Source organism: Hippocampus guttulatus, chromosome 4 (assembly GCF_054856545.1).
Source record: "Hippocampus guttulatus isolate MCC_2025c chromosome 4, RoL_Hgut_1.0, whole genome shotgun sequence".
NCBI classification, from domain to species: Eukaryota; Metazoa; Chordata; class Actinopteri; order Syngnathiformes; family Syngnathidae; genus Hippocampus; species Hippocampus guttulatus.
Genome location: NC_141264.1, coordinates 7,287,709 through 7,307,499, shown reverse-complemented (window position 1 = coordinate 7,307,499; position 19,791 = coordinate 7,287,709). Strand labels below are relative to the sequence as shown.

Sequence of the window (19,791 nt, the reverse complement as noted above, 5' to 3'; positions counted from 1 at the left end):
TGTGAACAGAGTGAGAACTGGAACATTGTACTTAATCGTTGATTCATAAAAGGTTTTCCAGTAATACATTGTGTGTGCCAGCACGAGTCAAATGCAGTAATCTGATTCATATTGTGTTCATGGACGAAGAATGAAAGAGGATGTTTTTTTGGAGTTTTTTTTAACTGATTCATTGCCAGTGATGTCTGTAGAATTCCAAGAATATCCATTTTAATGTGGCTGGCAGTGAATGAATTTTAAGGATGAGCTTTTTAAATCGGAGATTGAGCATTCATCTCAGAGTTCATCAGGGTTTGATTAAGGTCGTAAATGGTTGTAAAACGTTCGCCTAATGTTTACCAGCAATATTGGTGAAAGGACAGGCGAATGTCTGGCAAGTGTTTGGCATATATTTGTGACCTTAACGAACCCTGACGAGAACACTTTGACCTTTGAAAACACTTGCAATTGTTCACAGCTCAGTGGGATAGAGCTTTTATCACCATTGGTAGGCGACTCAGTGAATATCCGTCATTCGGTTGAACTGAGAATTACATGAACGCAAGAGTGGCAAAGTCACGTGATTGATATCGTCCTCATTTTGATATTAGTATCTTGACTGTTTAAATTTAGATTTTGATATGATAACTATGTCCCTCAGCCCTCACATATACACGCGCGCACGCACACATTTACACGTGCGCACACACACACACACACACACACACACATACACAAGCGCGCACGTAAACACACACACACACACGCCTGGAAATGACCGGTTTTCTTGTCTCCAGCAAATTTTGAAAATGTTAAAAAAATGCAACAAGAACTGTTTGTTGTTTAAAATGTGAATATCTAGCAAAGCTTTAACAAACTTGGTCGAACAAACAACTTTCACTACGTGCGCTAACACTCACAAACATTCACCGCTCAATGAGATACGGGCTTGAACTGCTGTCGAGTAAAGACCTGCAAAATATGGCCGCAAGTGGTCCTCGTGCTGCGAGTTTGAGAACCGGGGACTCAACATAAACGACAAGTAGGGAGATGCACTAAAGCTGATTTTTAAAAGGTGTCCGCTTACCCATCTCGACCTTTGCTGACTATTTTGACTTCAAAATAGTAAATCCCACAGGCTGCAGGGATTGGATGCGTGGCTCGTACAGACGCAGCATCCTTGTGATTTTTGCCATGCCCTGCAACAAAAACAAAAAAGAATTATCCATGCATCCATCCATTTTCTACCACTTATCCGGGGTCGGGTCGGGGGAGCAGCAGCTTTAGCAGGGAAGCCCAGACTTCCCTCTCCCTAGCCACTTCTTCTAGCTCTTCCCGGGGGACCCCAAGGCGTTCCCAGGCCAGTTGGGTGACATAGTCTCTCCAGCATGTCCTGGGTCATCCCCGGGGTCTCCTGCCAGTGGGACATGTCCGGAACACCTCACCAGGGAGGCGTTCAGGTGGGATACTAATCAGATGCCGAGCCACCTCATCTGGCTCCTTCGATGTGGAGGAGAAGTGGCTCGACTCTGAGCCCCTCCCGGATGACCGAGCTTCTCACCTTATCTCTAAGGGAGAGCCCGGACACCCTGTGGAGGAACCCCATTTTGGCTGCTTGTATCTGGGATCTCGTTCTTTCTGTCACGACCCAAAACTCGTGACCATAGATGAGGGTTGGAACGTAGATCGAGCGGTAAATTGAGAGCTTCGCCCTTTGGCTCAGCTCCTTCTTTACCACGACAGACCGATACAAATTCCGCATCACAACAGACACTGCACGATCTGCCTATCGATCTCTCGCTCCCTCCTGCCCTCATTCGTGAACAAGACCCCAAGACACTTAAACTCCTCCACTTCTAAAAAAGAACTATGCTTACGTGAAAAAAGTTGCATGAATTCACTTCAGGATTTATATCGTCTGGTTTGCATTTACACATCTTTTTGACATCTGCTTTTTTATTGTTGAACCCCGAGGTACGCAGGTGTAGAGTCAGATATTAGATGGAGGATAAGTTAAAACACACATCATCAAAACCATGATGGCATATTTCAGAATACTACATTATATATAGTCTTCATTGAAGATCTATGTAAGGTTATAGGACTGTTTTCCATGTAGAGCAATTAGATTAATACAAAACTGTCATTCCTGTGATTTTTTCCCCCCCAAATTCTGCGAATGCAATTTGTCAGGTCCTGCGAGAAAACGACAAACACAATTCAATAGTGTATTGTTAACGACTATATGGCCTGTACAATATGTTTTGGCACTTAAGATTGAGGGCGTCCACCTGCCCTAATTAATATTGTACGTAACATGTCATTGTGATTCTATTGAGGTGTGCCACATGAAGATGCAGATAGGTTGTAAACCTATTCAAAATGTGAGATATTGTTTGTTTGTTTATTGAACATAAAACATATATACAGTAATAATTTGACAGAAAATAAGGTAGATAAAAAAAGTAACAAGAAAGAAATCAATCTTCATTCAACACAGTTATTATGTTCAAGGGAGTAGGAAGAAGTAAAAAACTTATCTAGTCCTACCCCGTTCTGTGATTGTATCTAATAAATCATTTTTATATCAATCAGAAAAGAAAAAAGTAAGAAGAAAGAAGTCTCCATTAAGGCTCATACTTTACCCTTAACCGTGATATTTTTACAACTTTTGGTTTGTATCGGGATTATATACTTCCACACCCTGACACTCTTGTGTCAATTTTCTCTTGTATTCATAATGGATATTTATATACCTTTCTCTATTTATCAACTTAGTTCTGATTTATCATTATATTTAATGTTTTGAATTTATCATTTTAACTCTGATTGATGTAATAATAATAATAATAATAGATTTTATTGTTTGTACTATTTTTTTGAATTTGTTTTTGAACTCAGCAAGCGATTTACTCATTTTCAGGTCCGTTTCGAGATTATTCCACAGATTAACGCCTTTGATAGATACACTTCTTTGCTTGATGTTTGTTCTTGTTTTGAGTTTTTTGAATAAGTTGGTACCTCTTAAATCATAGCTGCTTTCTCGAATTTCGAAAAACTTCTGAATGTTTTGGCAGAGCAGGTTATTGTGTGCTTTGTACATTAATTGGGCGATTTTAAAGTCAACCAGGTCATAAAATTTCATCGTATTTAATTTGATAAATAGTGGATTTGTGGGTTCCGTATATTTTGATCTATTAATAATTCGAATTGCTTTTTTTTTGTAGGTTGAGAATGGGGAGTGTGTTTGTTTTGCAGGCATTTCCCCATATTTCCACACAGTAGGTCATATATGGTAATAATAATGAAGTGTATAATGTGTACAAAGATCTCTTATTTAGCACTTCCTTGGTTTTGTAGAGGATCCCTACGGTTTTGGCTATTTTTCTTTTTACGTTATCGATATGTGGCTTCCAACATAGTTTTGAGTCTATTACTTTTTGTCTATACGTTTGTGTATGACATTAGCTCAGAAAAATCTTTCAATGACATTAGAACAGTGGCCCCCAATCTTTTTTGGGTCAGGGACTAGTTGAGACAAGTACACGCTATTCGCAGACCAGCAATCATTTTTTTCATTGCTTTTAAATTGCCAGTTTTAAAGCACGGCTACTGACTCAACTCAACTGTATTTATAGAGCACTTTCAAACAGCCATCGCTGCATACAAAGTGCTGTACATGGAGCAATTAACATATACAACAAACAGTAAAGCAAATCGGTAACAAAGACGGTAGAAAGCACCGAAACAGTAAAACCAAGAACAAATCTAAGTCATGCTGAGTCGAATGCCAAAGAATATAAGTGAGTTTTGAGGCGGGTTTTAAAGATGGGCAGCGAGGAGGCTTGCCGAATGTTCAGTGGGAGGTCATTCCAGAGAGAGGGACCAGCAACAGAAAAGGCTCGATCCCCTCTGAGCCTCAGTTTAGTTCTTGGTACTTCTAATAATGTCTGGTCCGCAGGTGTGTCGGGGAGGATGAGCTCAGAGAGGTAAGGTGGGGCATGGTCATTTAGAGATTTGAAAACAAATAAGAGGATCTTGAAAATAACTCTAAAATGTATGGCGAGCCAGTGACAACAAAAATAATTATAGATTATTTAAACATCATTGAACAGAGATTTTTTTTCCATTCATTCCAAACAGTGTTATTCAACTGTACAACAAATGTAAAATAAAATAAAACACAGTGAACTGCTAAGAAATGGATCAATCATGAGAAATAACTTTCACCTTATAATGTAAACATAATAATTTTAAAGGTATGATCCGACATACGGCATTAGCATCATAGCTGGTTGCAAATGTGACTGATCAAACAATTGATAGCTGCTTTCATCCGGTGGCTGCCGACTAGTTATAAGCGACTAAACTGTTCATGTTTATGTGGGCAGACTGTGCAAACTCTGCTCACATTTTCATGCTTTCCACTTGATCACTTGGGTGCTACTTGTTCAAACGATTCAAAAGGGTTCCTTGTATTGCCTTGTTTCTGACGACATACCATGCACAACAGCTTCTTCCTCCACAACGCACTGGAGATACCACTAGGGGAGGAACTTCTCTCGTCAAAATAGCTTCATCTTCGGAAGTGTCAGAGATTCTCTCGGACAAAGTTAAAGAAATGACTCGGCACACAGGAAAATTGTCTTCAATATCGGCGGAAGCGGATCTCTGAGAGCGAACGACGGTTAGTTGCTCCGCGATCACACTCGGCTCCCTCTCCGCCGGTTCGAACTTTTATTGCAAAATACAAGAAAGACACTGCCCCCGAGATTTGCACCCCGCGCCCCCCGGTCCAGCCCCCCGGCAATGATCTGATTTACCCGAATACACAAGTCACAGACTTTGCTGATGACTAATGTCCACCTGGGCGCGACAGCTGTTCCCAAACTGTCTTTTGGTATTCAACGACTCTTTGTTCCCAATTTGTTTATTCCCACTCTGTGATTGAATTTAGCCTTCGCTCCCCTTGCTTTGACGTGATTACTCAAGAAAAGGCCCTCCGCCCAAACGGCCGACACCTCTGCGCTGAGCATGTCTAGACATGCCCAAATTAACCGAAACTTTAAACATGATACAATTTTGTTCGTATATTTCTCTATCAGGAAGTCATGGCTGCCCATCAGCTGTACAGTTGGGCTGTACGTTTGTTCATTTTGTTACTATTACTCTCTCTTTGTTGCTTCATTTATTTGCGGATTTCGTTTATTTCAACTTGCAAACCAATGTTAGAAGGGGGAGTCAGATTGGCTAAAGTTGGGCACATTTATGCCACAGCTGATGGAGCAAATTTCCTCAGAGCTCGTAAGTCTGTCTCTGTGTGGCCCGGACCCAAATGGCCCCACCCCGTATTGGTAGCATTTCAACTCATGCTCTGTTAAGTGCAAAGCCAGTAGCTGATTAGCATCGGTGGTGTCATTAAACAAGTTCGTTACCTCAGGTTCTGGGGAATAGACTGTCCATACCGCCCCTCCCCACCATCCAGGAACGGGTTCAGACTTTTTCTTTTTGTTTCTTTTTGCCTTTTCCGAACATAGAAACAACGCATGTGCACATAATGGCTCCGTCAACATAGCTTGGACAGCTGCTTGTCCTGCCGCCCCGACGTACCTGCGCCGATAGACTGAATCTTGACGAGCACGCGAATGACTACGTAGGATCTGGTCGCTGATGGACTTGTAATGTGACATCTCTCCCGGTCCAAGACACAGAACGGTATTTATCTGATAGTCTGACAGCGCGATCGTCGTGAACGACAAAAGAAATTGGATAGTTTGACAAGGCCATTAAGCAATGTGGCAATTCACTGCACATGTAAACTTTTTCCTTTAATAGCCAGAGAAACAGAACCAAGTCATAAAAGTCAAAACAGTATACAATACAGATAAGTGTGTTTTACAACAAAACAACCATATTTACAATTAAATATGGAATAATGGAAACATATTGAAAGCTTGGGATAAAACATTTTTGAGAGCGCTTGCAACGCCGAAATCACTTGAATAAGAAGACTCCAGCTGCAGCCTTGGCGGTCTCTGGCGGTCGTGGCCCTTGCCTCGGTTCCAAATGAGTGAGACTAAGGGGTTTTTTTTTTCATTATGAATGACAGCGGGGAGCAAGCTTTGCATGCACTTCACGAAAGAAATTCACCCCACACCTCACCTTTTCATCCATTGGTGTATATTAAGTTGTACATATGGTTAAAAATTTTTGATAAACATAGTATGTGTGTGCTGTATAATTTCGGCACTCTTCAAAGTCTGGTCTTCGAGAGGCCTTGCTTAGCCTGTTTTACATGTTTCCCTCATCCAACACAACTATTAGAATCATTATCAGGCTTCAGCAAAGCTTGCTGATAAGCTAATCATTTTGAATCAGATGTGTTCGAGGGGGGGAAACGTGTAAAACAGGCTTTATAGGGGCACTCGAGGACGAGACTTAGGCATCCCTGATACTGTATATACCGGCTCCGTCTCTCTTGCTGAAACTCGGATATTGATTTTTCATGAAAGCTTCTGTGTAAGGTGCAATGATCAATCAATTCATTGACAACTATTGATTATCAAATTAATCAAAACCATCCATCCATCCATTTTCTGAACCACTTTATCCTCACAAGGGTCGCGGGGGATGCTGGAGCCTATCCCAGCTGTCTTCGGACAGTAGGTGGGGGACACCCTGAACTGGTTGCCAACCAATCGCAAGGCACACAGAGACGAACAAAAATCCACGCTCACACTCACACCTAGGGACAATTTAGAGTGTTCAATCAGCCTGCCATGCATGTTCTTTTGGAATGTGGGAGGAAACCGGAGTACCCGGAGAAAACCCACGCAGGCCCGAGGAGAACATGCAATCTCCACACAGGAAGGCCGGAGCTGGGATCGAACCCATGGCCTCTGCACTGTGAGGTCGACGCGCTAACCACTGGACCACCGGGCCTTAATCAAAACCTTTTTTGAGAATTCATGAATCATTTATAGACCCTATTTAATGTAAAATAGTTCCAATCCTTGGAATTTCAGCACCTCAACAGTTGATTATTGTCAAGATTTTTGTAGACTGATTATCTATGCCAGTCTTCCTCAACTGGCGGACCGCGATCCATGACCGGACCGCCGACCTCCTCTGTCCGGACCCTCGGTAAATTGTATAAAATAATCAATTATAAAGTGATTTTTACGTTATACATTTTATATTTTTGGACTATAATCTGCGCATTACCGCGATCACTTGTTAAAATTATCCGTTGTATTCTTTTCAATAGTAAAGCATTTCAAGTACCGTATTTTCACGACTATAAGGCGCCATTAAAAGTCTTAAATTTTCTCCAAAATGGACAGGACGCCTTATGATGCGGAGCGTCTTGTGTATGCGCTGAGTTCCAAAAGTTGACTGACAGCCGACACGCTGTTTATATAGAGAAAAGGCGGAAGTGACTGTGGACAGGCATGTGGCAAAGAAGTCGGCCAATCAGTGAAGGGTGGGCGTGTATATATACATATATGGAGAGAGAGAGAGAGAGAGAAAAGGCAGACGTGAGTGACGACAGGCATGCGGGGAAGAAGTCCGCCAATGAGTGAAGGGTGGGCGTGTAAGTGGACGCTAAAGGGACGCCACAAGCAGGTACCAACACCTGTATAGAGTGTGGCTATGTGCATTGTTGCAAAACAACTTCGGTTTTGGTTTCTAAGAACCCCCGAAAATAAATTCTACAAAGAGACACGCCTACGAAGCTCAGGTCAAACTTCAAGCCATCGGTTATGCTTTTGGCATGCGTGCCCATCTCACAGCAGCGGTGAAAAACCAAGTCAAGCAAATGAACTCTGAGCTTGCCGTCATTCCCGGAGGCTTGACTAAATAACTCCAACCGCTGGACATCGGCATCAACCGGGCGTTCAAAGTAAAGTTGCGAACGGCATGGGAACAATGAATGATCGATGGCAAACACAACTTTACAAAGAGTGCGAGGCAGCGCCGGGCGAGTTACGCCACAATTTGCGAATGGATTGTGGCTGCTTGGACGAACGTGTCTGCTTGCACTGTTGTTCGGGTTTTTGGCAAAGCCGGCATCATTTCTGTGGAGCCACATGGCAATGAGAGTGACTGACAACGAGAGGGAACACGGCGTTTTTGATGGATTACCGGTACTTGCACAATTGTTCAATTCTGATACAGAGGATGAGGACTTTGATGGATTTCTGGGTGATGATTGATCGAAAAACGAGAGTACATTGTACGATGGCTAAATAAAATACAACGGAACTCAGTTTTGCTTCCGTTGCCTTTTTAAAAACGTGTTTTTAGCTTGTATCTGTATGTCTTGGCATGCTACCGTATGCTTCAAGCTACCGTGTTTTTAGCATGCGCGCATGCATGCCGTATGTTTAAGCTGGCGTATGTTTTACCACTTTAAAATTGCGCCCAATAATACAGTGCGTTTTGTCTATGTGTAAAATACAGAAATAGCACCCATTAATGAGACTGCGCCCAACCATACGGTGCGCCGAATGGTCATGAAAATACGGTAACTAATCCTCACCTCCGTGGCGGCAAATAAGAAACACTTGCGACAAGTTGCGCCCCAACTCAAGGCATACGAGGACTGTCTACAGGTACTGCGTAAGCATGCAAAACACCGGGCAACAAGAGGGAACACGAGAAGAATCGCTTAATTATGTGAAATGCAATCACGCAAGACCACAACAAGTGCTTTGGTGGAGAGTAAGCTTTTCATAGACGTCTGGCTAGGACCACGTTAAGGCGGAGAGTAACCAGCTAAAAACTGAAAATTAGCATTACAATTAATTATCTCGTAATAAAATAACAAAACAGCTACATAGTATGTGCACACTCGAAAACAGAATGAATCAGATGCGGCTGATTTCAGCCATAATAAGGAGCTTATAAGGTCAAAAATATATTAAATATATCAGCAATGTTATATGTGTTTATTTGCACTATACTGAGTCTTGAGACATACACAATAATCGGTCTGAAGCAATGCTAAATTTTGAATTTAATTTCAATAAAATTAATTTTTTTATTAATTTAGCATCGCTAAGGGACTACATGTTTTTTATTTGTTAGGTGTATTTAATTACATACAATCAAATGAAAACTAGCACAGAATAACAAGTACATTTTCTGACCCTTTTAACTAGAATTACCATTCACATTTAAATAACTCATTAAGAAATACTTCCATTATAATTTGACAATTTCACACTCACCACTACTGAAAGGATTCATTTCAGCAGTTAAGTCTCTGGGAAAAATATGGGGAGAAAAATATTTACATACAAACTTACATTTATGGACAGAGAACATGTACATTATAACAAAATGTAAAACATTTTTGGTTAAGAAATATATTTGTTTACATGCACTATTACACATAACTGCATATGTATACTTTTATGATGACAAGCAATAGTTCTTGCCTTATTGAACCATTTTAAAACTTTGATGAAAGGACTACCTACCCCACACATTCTCTTTTGTGTCCGTGCATTATTAGAGTAATAGCGTGTAACGTTTTGATGGTATGATGTACATGTCTGTAATATTTGTAAATGTTACTGTACATAAAGAATACTGCATTGAAGCTTGAGTTAAAGATGATCGCGAATTTAATCGAAATTGCAATCCCTGTCAGAAAAATCGCAATTCAATGTTTTCGCACAATCGTTTAGCCCTATTGTAGTATGATTATTTTAAAAATGATCTATTGTGAAGTATAGTGCTCAGTCGTTGGGTTATTTTAATGGGCGGAGTATCAGGTTACCGCTGTTACTACACACAAAACAACTAAACTCAACTTTATTTATAGAGCACATTAAAAACAAGCGTAGCTGCGTACAAATCGTACATAGAGTGAAAATCAAACATATAAAAACATCTAGACAAAAGTAATAAAACCATTCATTCATTTCAATGCAAAAACTATAAAAACAGTAAAACACAGTAGACACAACAAAACACAAAATTGCCATTTTTGCTGCTTAAAATTACTAAAACTACAATAAATGCTCCATTATTTGGACTATCTGCGGCCCCTACATGATCTGCGCTGCATGCACAGAGGGTCGGTAAGTACGGCAACTACACTTGTACAAAAATACTTAGGGGACTTTAATACTTCGATTGAAATGAGCAAATAACACAAATACAAATGATAAAATATGTATCAATGTGATTATTCACACATGAAAAGGCTTTTTGGGGGGGGGGCACAGGCAAAGGAATCCCACCGAACGTCGTCATTTTCCCGCTATTTTGGAGAAATCCGTAATGAATTGTGGGTGGTGTGCTTTGGCCGATGGACCATGAATGCCAAAGTGTGGAACAAAGGTGTGAAAGGAGAAGGACGACACAGTACTTTGGAGAATTGGGACACCTTCCACACTCGTACCCTCAAGGTGGACGAGCAATTGGGGGGCACAAGGGTGGAAGTGTCAGTAATGAGACAGAGCCAAAGTAAACGACTGCTGATTCCCTACCTTTCATAAATGTGTGGCACATTCTTAAAAAAAGAAAAAAGAATTGCCTTGGTTGTGCACTACTCCGTAGAGTAGTAAGGTTTGTGCAAATACATGTGTATGAATGGCTCATTCCCCGTCCATTATAATGAAACCATAACATGAGTGTGGATGAAAAGAAGAAACACACAATTAAAGTCATGTTTCACCAGTTGCAATACGGTTGCGATCAATGAGGAATTGTGGCTTTACATTTACAGAGTTAAGTGTCTATATGGACTCTCTCTTACATTGCACCATACAGTATCGCATTCCTGAGAATTTTTGTGGTCAGGATCTTGCTAAAAGGAACAATTGCAATAGTTTTCATTTCCAGCTGGACTTGATTCAGTAATACCCCTCGTAGTAAACAAAATACATGAATCTAAATTTCTGCTGCGACTGTGCCAGATTAGCTTTGTGTGCAAGAAGAGTTCAACGGTCGTTCTTATTTATCTTATACACGAGCCCCTGACACAGCTGCTCGCCTTGAACAGGAAAGTTTTTTGGTCAAAATAGCATTGAAACCACAAGTGTGAGGGAGCAGGGCAGTCGCTGGAGCAAGTAGCAAGGAAATATATATGGCATTGTAATTTATCATCCCAATATCACTCATTCATACACATTTCGATACAAATATCTCAACCATGACACGGCATGCCTGAAGTAAACATTATTTAGATTAAATGTAAAGTATTGATAAGAAGATAATTCTCAGACTTCTGTATGTCAACATCCATCCAAAGCTTTTATTAACTCAAGTGTGAGATATCGTAAATCGGACCACGCTTTTGTCAACAGGAACAGCTAAATTCTGCATGATATAATCAGTGAATTATATCCGACTATGCATGTCAACCTAGATTTAAACGGAAGGCCTTTAGCTGCTATGCACAAAACAGAAGGGCATTTACCAGGTTTCTAATTTGTGAAACAGAGTACTGTATCGTGCAGCATCTTTGAGTCATGTTTAAGTGATGAAAACCAGACTCGGTGTCTCAATGAGCAAAATAGAAGCCTCCCTTTTTGAAAGTTTGACCTAATGTAAAGTAACAGAAAACAGACCTTAGTTCTAATATCATGGCGTTATAGAAATGACACATAATCTATATGAAATACAAACAACAGACATTCTTGTCATCAGGATCGGCGACTGATTCCACTGTAGGACAAATACTTTCTGGTTTAGACAAATGTCGACAATCAGATTGAACATTTTTTTGGCCTTCTGTATGCGCAGCGGCCTCCAGCAGCTGTTGAAAACGAGCTGGTTGCCCGTTAAGAGGCATCAGACTGTTGTGCGCTCGAGACAAATTCGGATTCAACTGAACTGGGCACACCGTTAAGCTAATTTGCGTTTTGATGTATTTATTTATTTATCTTAACAACGAGAACGCTGTCAAGAATGGGATACCTGTACTCTATTTTGGGTGATAATTCATGACAAAAACAATAACAACAAAAAACGAGCAATTGGATCGTTCCTCTTAGTGTTGTCGAGTAAAAAGGTTAACACGTATGTTTCGTATCCATCTTGTGGCCTGTTTATCCTGTCATCCTAGCTCCCCACTCGCATACTAGTCACAAGTCAAAACTAGATCGGAAACGTTGGTTAGCTAGCTAACTACCGTGCTTGCATCGCTGTTAGCTAGCTCCTAAATACCAGCAGAGCCCTCAATGTACATCATAAATGATCTATGACCCAGAAATACAAACAGTAGAATGCGTCAAATACGATGCCATGTCACTGCAAATAACAACGCCATTAGTGACATATAAGGAAAGGAAGCAGAGTTGATGAAGGGTAATTTCAGTATTGTTATTGGATGAATTGCCGAACTGAGTGAGTTCACCATTTAGGCATTTATCTCCTCGTCTGAGACACAAAGCAAGGCTAAGGGCAAAAAGGCAGCTATTACTGGATTCACCATTCACACCGTCAACATGATTATAGAGAGAAAGACAGATAACCATCGTGACAAACACGAGCCACCACACTATTAGTACGACTAACGTTACTATTCCACACAGCATGAAACCAAATCTCAAACCTTTGTAATGGACCCTCAGGTTGCTCTGTGACAGCCCAATGTAGCTGTATTTATCCTTGGGACTCCATGATCTGGGTAGAGGGGTCTCTTCCTCGTTCACGGCCGGGTAAAGCCGCTTGAGTCGCTCATTCAGCTCATGTTCTTGGTAATTAAAAACAGGATCCCCCAATGACAGGCTCCCCGCTCCAAGCTCTGCCATTTTTTGGCCTGTGTCTTAATGTTCGCTTCTTTCTATGCAATCCCCGTCTCACTTCACTGGAACTGTACGCTGAAAGTGAGAGGGGACTGTGAGGAGAAAATAGCAGTGGTGTGACATCCCCGGATAAGCAGCAGAATGTAGTCACTGTAGGGTGGAACAGTGCCCTGTGGGTATTGTAGTTTATGATTATGCTCTTTAATGCGAATGTTTCCAGAAAAGACTACACTGCTTTGCTACCGCACCCCCGAGGGGTCCTTCACTAACCAAGCTGGCAAGAAAATGTCGTTTTCCCAATGAACACACTTATACATGTTTACGTTACAATTTTCACTCTTCATATTACATATGTTAACCAAGCAAAGTTTTATATCATTCCTAATGTATGAAATGCTTACGTTGACCTAATAATGCATAAGAGAACGCAAAATACAAATATGGCGTGTAATTCCACCGTAAACACATCTCGGGCTTTTAAAGTGATTGGTTAGCAAGTGATCCAAGTGACGTTTTTGTGTATTATTTTGATTTTGAAATCACACGTATATTGCGATGATCGTTGCTGTTGTTGGAAATCATTAATGGTGGTTTTCATTGTTGTATAAAATTCGTCATTTGCATTATCTCGATGAAAAAAGTAAATTTACGTTGTTTTGTGAGTGAGACTTTCGCCTTTGGAAAACTAATCAGGCGCGTTGTGGCCTACTATACGAAGGTCTTTCCGTTGTTCTTCGTTGTAGTGGTAACCCGTGGCAATTGCGTGATGTGCGGAGAACAATCCCTGGCCATCCCGATTCCTTGTGGGAAATTTAGATATCTGTGATTTTTCTACCATTTTCACATGGATGCAGAATTCTTAACCCCTTGACACTCCGCCACATTTTTTAAAATAACTGCATATTTAAAGAATAAATATACAGTTGATCTGAATGCAAACCCTAAAACAATCTGTTTTCAGGAAAAAAAAACACCTTAAAATATTTCTATCAATTCCAATCAGAATCATTACTTTCAGTCCATAGCATGCATGCTGAGAAGTAATTGTTTGTCATAACATGGTTTACCATAACATCAACAGCAATCATAACATGCAAATATGCAATTAAATACCAATTTTGCACACACACTCACGATACAAACAGGAACAAATGTAAGTAAAAAGCAACATTTACAATTGTGACGAAGCATCACTTTGCATCGCTGCCCTAGCTCCTCACCTCCATCATGTCGTCCCGCTGCCGCTGGTATGGAGCTAAAACTAGCGGCAAACTGACTAGTCAATGCTGAATTAGGTTGTCTGTCTATGTACGTTCCCTGTAATGACTGGTGACCAGTCCTGGGTTAAGTCCATCTTTTGCTTAATGTCAACTGTAATGCACTCCAGCTCCCCGTGACCTTGAACAGGATAATAGAACAGCTTTACCATCATTGTAACATTCAATGGAATTTAAATTGTGCATCTGTCTGTGCAAAATAAAGCATTATGAAAAGCTAAACCACACAATAATAAACAACGAATGGTGCTTGAAGAACAAAAAGACACAAGTTACACATTCTTCAGCGGGATCTGTTGCAGTTCTTCCATGGATGTGAGATGGCACCTGACGATATTTTGGGCTGTTTTAATAACCCCCTGGACCACTTTCCTCTGTGCCACTGCAGCTGCTAAACGCCCCCCCCCCCCAATACATAAGTGAAGATGATCACAATGGATAACATAGCACATAGTCCACTGCTGCCCAGTAGGCTAACTGGTGGGGTCAAGGCCAGGGGACTGAAGTCATGTAATGTGACCCAGGACTGGAGCGGTATGAAAAAAATGATTGGATGGAGTTGCTGTATTTTGTTGAGGTTCGTAATATCAGATCTTGCGTGTATTTGTTGTTGTCGTTGTATGATGTCAACGGAATAAATAGGCATTGTGTAGGCGATGTTCGTTTTAAAAACTACAATTCCCACAATACACTGTGTCAAGTGACGGAATCCTTTTACTACGTGCAGTGTACGTAAAAGTCGCACTGTGTCATCTGTACCCGGCCCGGGTTTGCGAGGTAAGGATTGTTGTTTATTTAAAGCAAAGACTTTTGAAAATAGTCAACGTTAATCTGGAAAATAGGAGCTACTGTTCGATCTCGCAGTCAATCGATTTGTGATTGTTTCCTGGTCGAGTTGGGCACGCCAATGTCTGTTAGCTAGCCAGTGCTGTAGCTCTAACTCAGTGAAGACATTCACAATTCGGGACATAGTACTGTATTTATTTTTAGCAACCGGCGAAAGGGTCATTAATATCTAGTCAGAAGGATACCGCATGGGGGCACCGTGTGACAATGCTTCTCAAGGGATTAGAAGGGATGAAACACGCTTTGATCGGTTATTGGTAAAATAGCGCGCACCGCCGTTAGCTCGGTGGTTCAGCAGCTAAATGCTAGAAAGCTATAGCTAACTGTTCCTATGCAAGCATGTCTAGAATGAGCGATAAAAATAACATTGCCATCTTTCGCCCTTACTGACATGTTAATTGTAAGCAGAAGACATCGTGAAACTGCGTTTTGTCGAGCCAAGTGTTCAATTAACCTGGTCGTTGGGTATTCCATCATAATATGCTGTGGTCGAAATCAGCAATGTGAACATGTTTTACAAGTCGACGGCTGGGTGTCCCGCGTGCTAACGAAACGCCCTGCTGTGTCACGCAGACTCACGTTCCGTATCAAGATTATCCGATTTGAGCGCCATCAAACGTTGACGCCTCTCTGACTCAGTAATAACACATTGCATAATTATCGCTCTGACAGAGCCGACTAACAGTCTAATAGACAGTCTAATAGACTGTTAAGATCATAATAAACAGTCTATTATGATCTTAATCGATTTTGTAATGTGCGCATTTGTTTGTTCATAGGACATATAAACAGATAACATAAATTTGGTATGAAGTAAAAGGGAAGTACAAAAAATAATAAAATAAAAAAAACAGTAATTTAGCACAGTTTACATGTTAAAAGGAAGTAGGAAGAAGTGAAAAACGTACCCAGTCCTACCTCCCCCTTGTTCTTTGCATTTCATTGCATTCGTCTTGTAAGTCCGTATCTTAGTGAGTTGCTTGCACATGTAGTGAATGTTGTTGTTGTTTTTTTATATTTTTTTTGTCAGGGTTTCATTCAGTGTTGCAAATGGTTGCAAAGATATTCCCCAGACACAGTTCAAACGTTTGTAAACAGTTGAAAATGTTTAAAATTTCATGCAGACACGAAAAACTGCTTGAGAAATGTTGTTGAACGTCTTAGTTTGTGACCTTTAATGAACCTGAACAAAAGCAATTGCTACGTGCACAAACACTTGCAAACCTTCTCCCCTCAATGAGATATTAAATCTTAATCACCTGTCCCATCCAGTGGCAAACAGTTGCAAGTGTTTTCGAAAGCAGTGTATGTTGTGTTCCCGTCAGAGTTCGTTCAAGGTTGCAAAAGTTTGCGAAACGGTCCCTCAACGTTTGCCGACACTTTTCTTGTTACACGGGAAATATGAACATGTTCAAAATTCCTGTGCAGCAAAATAAAATCACTGTAGCTATTGACGAACGTTAGCCAAACATTTTGCGAACATGTGCGACCTTGAAAGAATTCTGACGTCAACTCACATTATGGATGTATGTATATGTGTGTGTGGAGATATTTGAGCCTGGCTGTGTGCTGTTTTCCAGCAGTCGTTAGGACAGTAACAACACAGTGCCGTAAAGTGTGTTGTTGGTGCACAACTTCTATGATGAATATTTTTTCCCCCTTGTAGCACCCAGTTGTTCTGTACATAATCCGTCGACGAAGTATCATTATACATCAGTGCCCTTGCTCCTCACCTCCATTATATGGTCCTGCTGATGTGGTGCTATTTTAAGGCTAGTGGCAAACAGACTAGTCAAAGCTAGCGACATTAGGTTTAACCCTGTTACGTGCAACTTTATCCAAGCGTGTCCCGGCCATCGGGCTACCGCTACATGTTGAACCCTGATAACATATGTTATTGGTCACATATTCAAATCTCTGACACAAGCCAGGACGTTTTTTTGATTAGTGTCCCAAGAATACTGAAGGATTGGTGTCAGTTGAAATTGTACTGTGGCTGAGGTTGAACACATCTCATTGTACAGGTCCATGGCCATTTCCCATGAAATCTCTGTGATCATTGTTTACTTCTCTCTTGTGTCCCATGCAGAGTGATTCAGGATGCAGGACTCACCATTGTGGGAGCAGATAGGCACTGGCTTCGTGCGACACTATTACCAGTTATTTCAAAATGACAGAGCAAAACTGGCTGATCTGTATGTGAGTGCAACTTTAGCTTCATTTAGACCTTTAAATGTTGAGCCATGCTGTTTAAAAAAAAATTGTCTTGTTGAACACTTTTTTTGAAGAGGTTGTAAGAAAGACTCAATAAGATATCCTTTATTTGTCCCACACTGGGGAAATTTACAGCCTCCAGCAGCAAGAATGTGGGTAACAGGGATATGCGCTGCTGGAGAGGCAGCCACTCAGGGGGCGCCATCATAAAAAAAAAAAAGACTCATGAAAAATATTGCTGTAATAAAATCAAAAGTTGGAAGGAATAAATTGTATCCAGTTGAATTATACAGTGATTTTAGGGTGTTTTTGTTTGTTTTTTTTTACTTAAAAACATTCAAACCAACCGTTCTACAGAGGCTGTGAACTCAGAAATCACAAATGTATATGGTTATAGTTCATAAACTCCGACTTAAACACTGTCTGTCTATCACACAGATAGCAGAGTCGTTACTAACCTGGGAAGGGGAAAAAATCTGCGGCAAGGATGCAATTACCAAGAAACTTCTTGTAAGTTTTTCTGCTTGAAATGTATACATTGACAATGTTGCTTTCATGGCTGCTGATGTAGTGATTGGTCACAAAGAACCAAGCTATAGGAGCATGCTATATCATCGCCTTGCTAAAATAATGGCCTATGTAAGTTTTTTTGACCATTTCCCCAACTATTCTGCCTCACTCATCTCAAGATTCTGGCCACCTTTGCTAAAAATTGCAGTAGTTTGTAAAAGTATTTGGCCCACTTGAACTTTTTAACTTTTTTCACCCTTTCAGGCTTCAAACAAAAAGACATAACATGGGAATCTCTTCAGGAATAATCAACACCAGGTGGTACAACAATTGTGAAGTGGAAGGAAATAAAATTTTTTAGGGGAAAAAAAACAGAAAGTGAAGTGTGCAATATTGTTTGGCCACTTCATGTTAGAGTCATGGCAAGATGAATGCAACCAGATGCAGAGCCATTCTAGAAGAGAACCTGTTGGAGTCTGCAACAGACCTGAGACTGACACCGAATTCCCCTTCCAACAAGGCTGTGATCCGAAACATAAAGCAAAATCTACAATGGAATGGTTCAAAACTAAGCATATCCAGGTGTTACAATGGCCAAGTCAAAGTCCAGACCTGAATCAAGCTGAGAATCTGTGCTGATTCTACAGTGTATTGATCCAGGGGGCGGGGTCACCAAATAATTTTGCGCACCACACTTTTCTTCAAAAAACAGTTTAAAACATTGAATAAATTTTGTTCCCTCTCACGATTCTTCCCCCAAAATTCCAAATTTATATCTTTGTTTGAAGCCTGAAATATGGCAGAAGGGGTCCAAATACATTCGAAAGCGACCGTACCTACATCTTCATTTGAACAGATCATGCAAAATTATTAAAGTTAGGGGTGTTCTGATCGGTGTTTCATGCTGCCGACTATGATACCAATCATCCACGAGCTGGGCCATTACCGTTTCCATTTCATGTTGCACTATATGACTTGCATTCAACTCATAAATATGGGAAAAAAAATGCCATTTAGATCAGGGTCTCAAAGCAAATCATCACTGCCCTGTGAAAATAAAGTTACGTTTTTGGGTTAATGGGGTGTTTTGGACATCACATTAATGTTTTTTTTTTTTTAATGACAAAAATGGGCATCCGTGATTTAAGCAACATCAATCTCAACTACACTGTATATTAACTTTCCCTGTGCGTGTGTGTGTGTACGTGAGACAGAATCTGGGCATCAAAAAAATAGGGCATACTATTACAGCACATGACCACCAGCCAACCACAGACAGCTGCATCCTGAGTATGGTTGTAGGACAGCTCAAAGTAAGTAGTGCTACAAAAGCAAAGTTTTAGTTGTACCCGTGTTAAGCTTGTCACAATACAAGTTGACCGTGGACATTTTTTCAGATTTTTTCATTTTTAATTTGGTTTGTTTTCAGCTGTTTGATTGAAATCATATTTGGTGGAACTGATGTGCCGGTGGCTGTCTCAACAGCTGCTATTTTTGTTTGCAGGCTGACAACGACCAAATCATGGGTTTTCATCAGATTTTCCTCCTGAAGGAAATAAATAGCGCTTGGGTATGCACCAACGAAATGTTCAGGCTGGCTCTTCACAACTTTGCCTAAACAGTTCTTCTACTCTGGTGGGCATGGGCAAGCCATAGTGGTGGAGGGGAGAGAAGAGTTGACCTTGGAAAGATGGGATAAAGCTCAAGCTTCCCTCCTGCTGTCTGCTTTTCATTTGTTTGACATGTGAACACCGGAATCTAATTGTCAATCACTGAGCCCAATCCATCGCAGACAGTACAAATGTAACTCTTTTCTTTCTCTGCTGATGGCAGCCAACCCATCAAATACCATTCAAGACACTCACTCTGCTCCACACATGTAATTTCTTCTACTCAATTCTGTTTGACTTCTTCCATCTAATTTTAGATCATGCTTTGCCCAGTTCAGTTCAGCATCATTTCAGGTGTAGATGCCACACTTTCTTTATGTGTGGTTATGTTTTTACAATTCCTTTTCACCGCGCCCCTTGCCAGTTTCTCATTGTCATGCCACCAAAGACTCATTTAAGACAATGTTTGAGTTTGCTGTGTTATTCTACATTTCCTCCCTCCAAATATCTTACTTTATTACACAGAAATGTTTGGCAATTTTCATGGACAAAAGCCAAAATTCACAATAAAACCAGACTTGTTTTTCATAA

General features: G+C 40.7%; 2 protein-coding genes across 2 annotated transcripts in view; one reads left to right on the top strand and one right to left on the bottom strand.

Moving 5' to 3' along the window:
* Nucleotides 1–12,882, bottom strand: part of ranbp10 (RAN binding protein 10) — a 36,025-nt gene extending 23,143 nt beyond the window's left edge. The window contains exons 1-2 of the mRNA XM_086108830.1: nucleotides 12,551–12,882; nucleotides 1,067–1,178 (exon numbers count right to left, since the gene is read on the bottom strand). Coding sequence (XP_085964956.1) covers nucleotides 1,067–1,178; nucleotides 12,551–12,749 — 311 coding nt within the window. The 5' untranslated portion in view covers nucleotides 12,750–12,882. The remainder of the gene's footprint in view (nucleotides 1–1,066; nucleotides 1,179–12,550) is intronic.
* Nucleotides 12,883–14,696: 1,814 nt separating this feature from the next.
* On the top strand, nucleotides 14,697–19,791 carry nutf2 (nuclear transport factor 2). Its single transcript, XM_086109825.1, has 5 exons — nucleotides 14,697–14,797; nucleotides 16,956–17,065; nucleotides 17,519–17,590; nucleotides 18,805–18,903; nucleotides 19,095–19,791. The coding sequence occupies exons 2-5, from the start codon at nucleotides 16,967–16,969 to the stop codon at nucleotides 19,206–19,208; spliced, it is 384 nt and encodes a 127-aa protein (XP_085965951.1). The 5' UTR covers nucleotides 14,697–14,797; nucleotides 16,956–16,966; the 3' UTR covers nucleotides 19,209–19,791.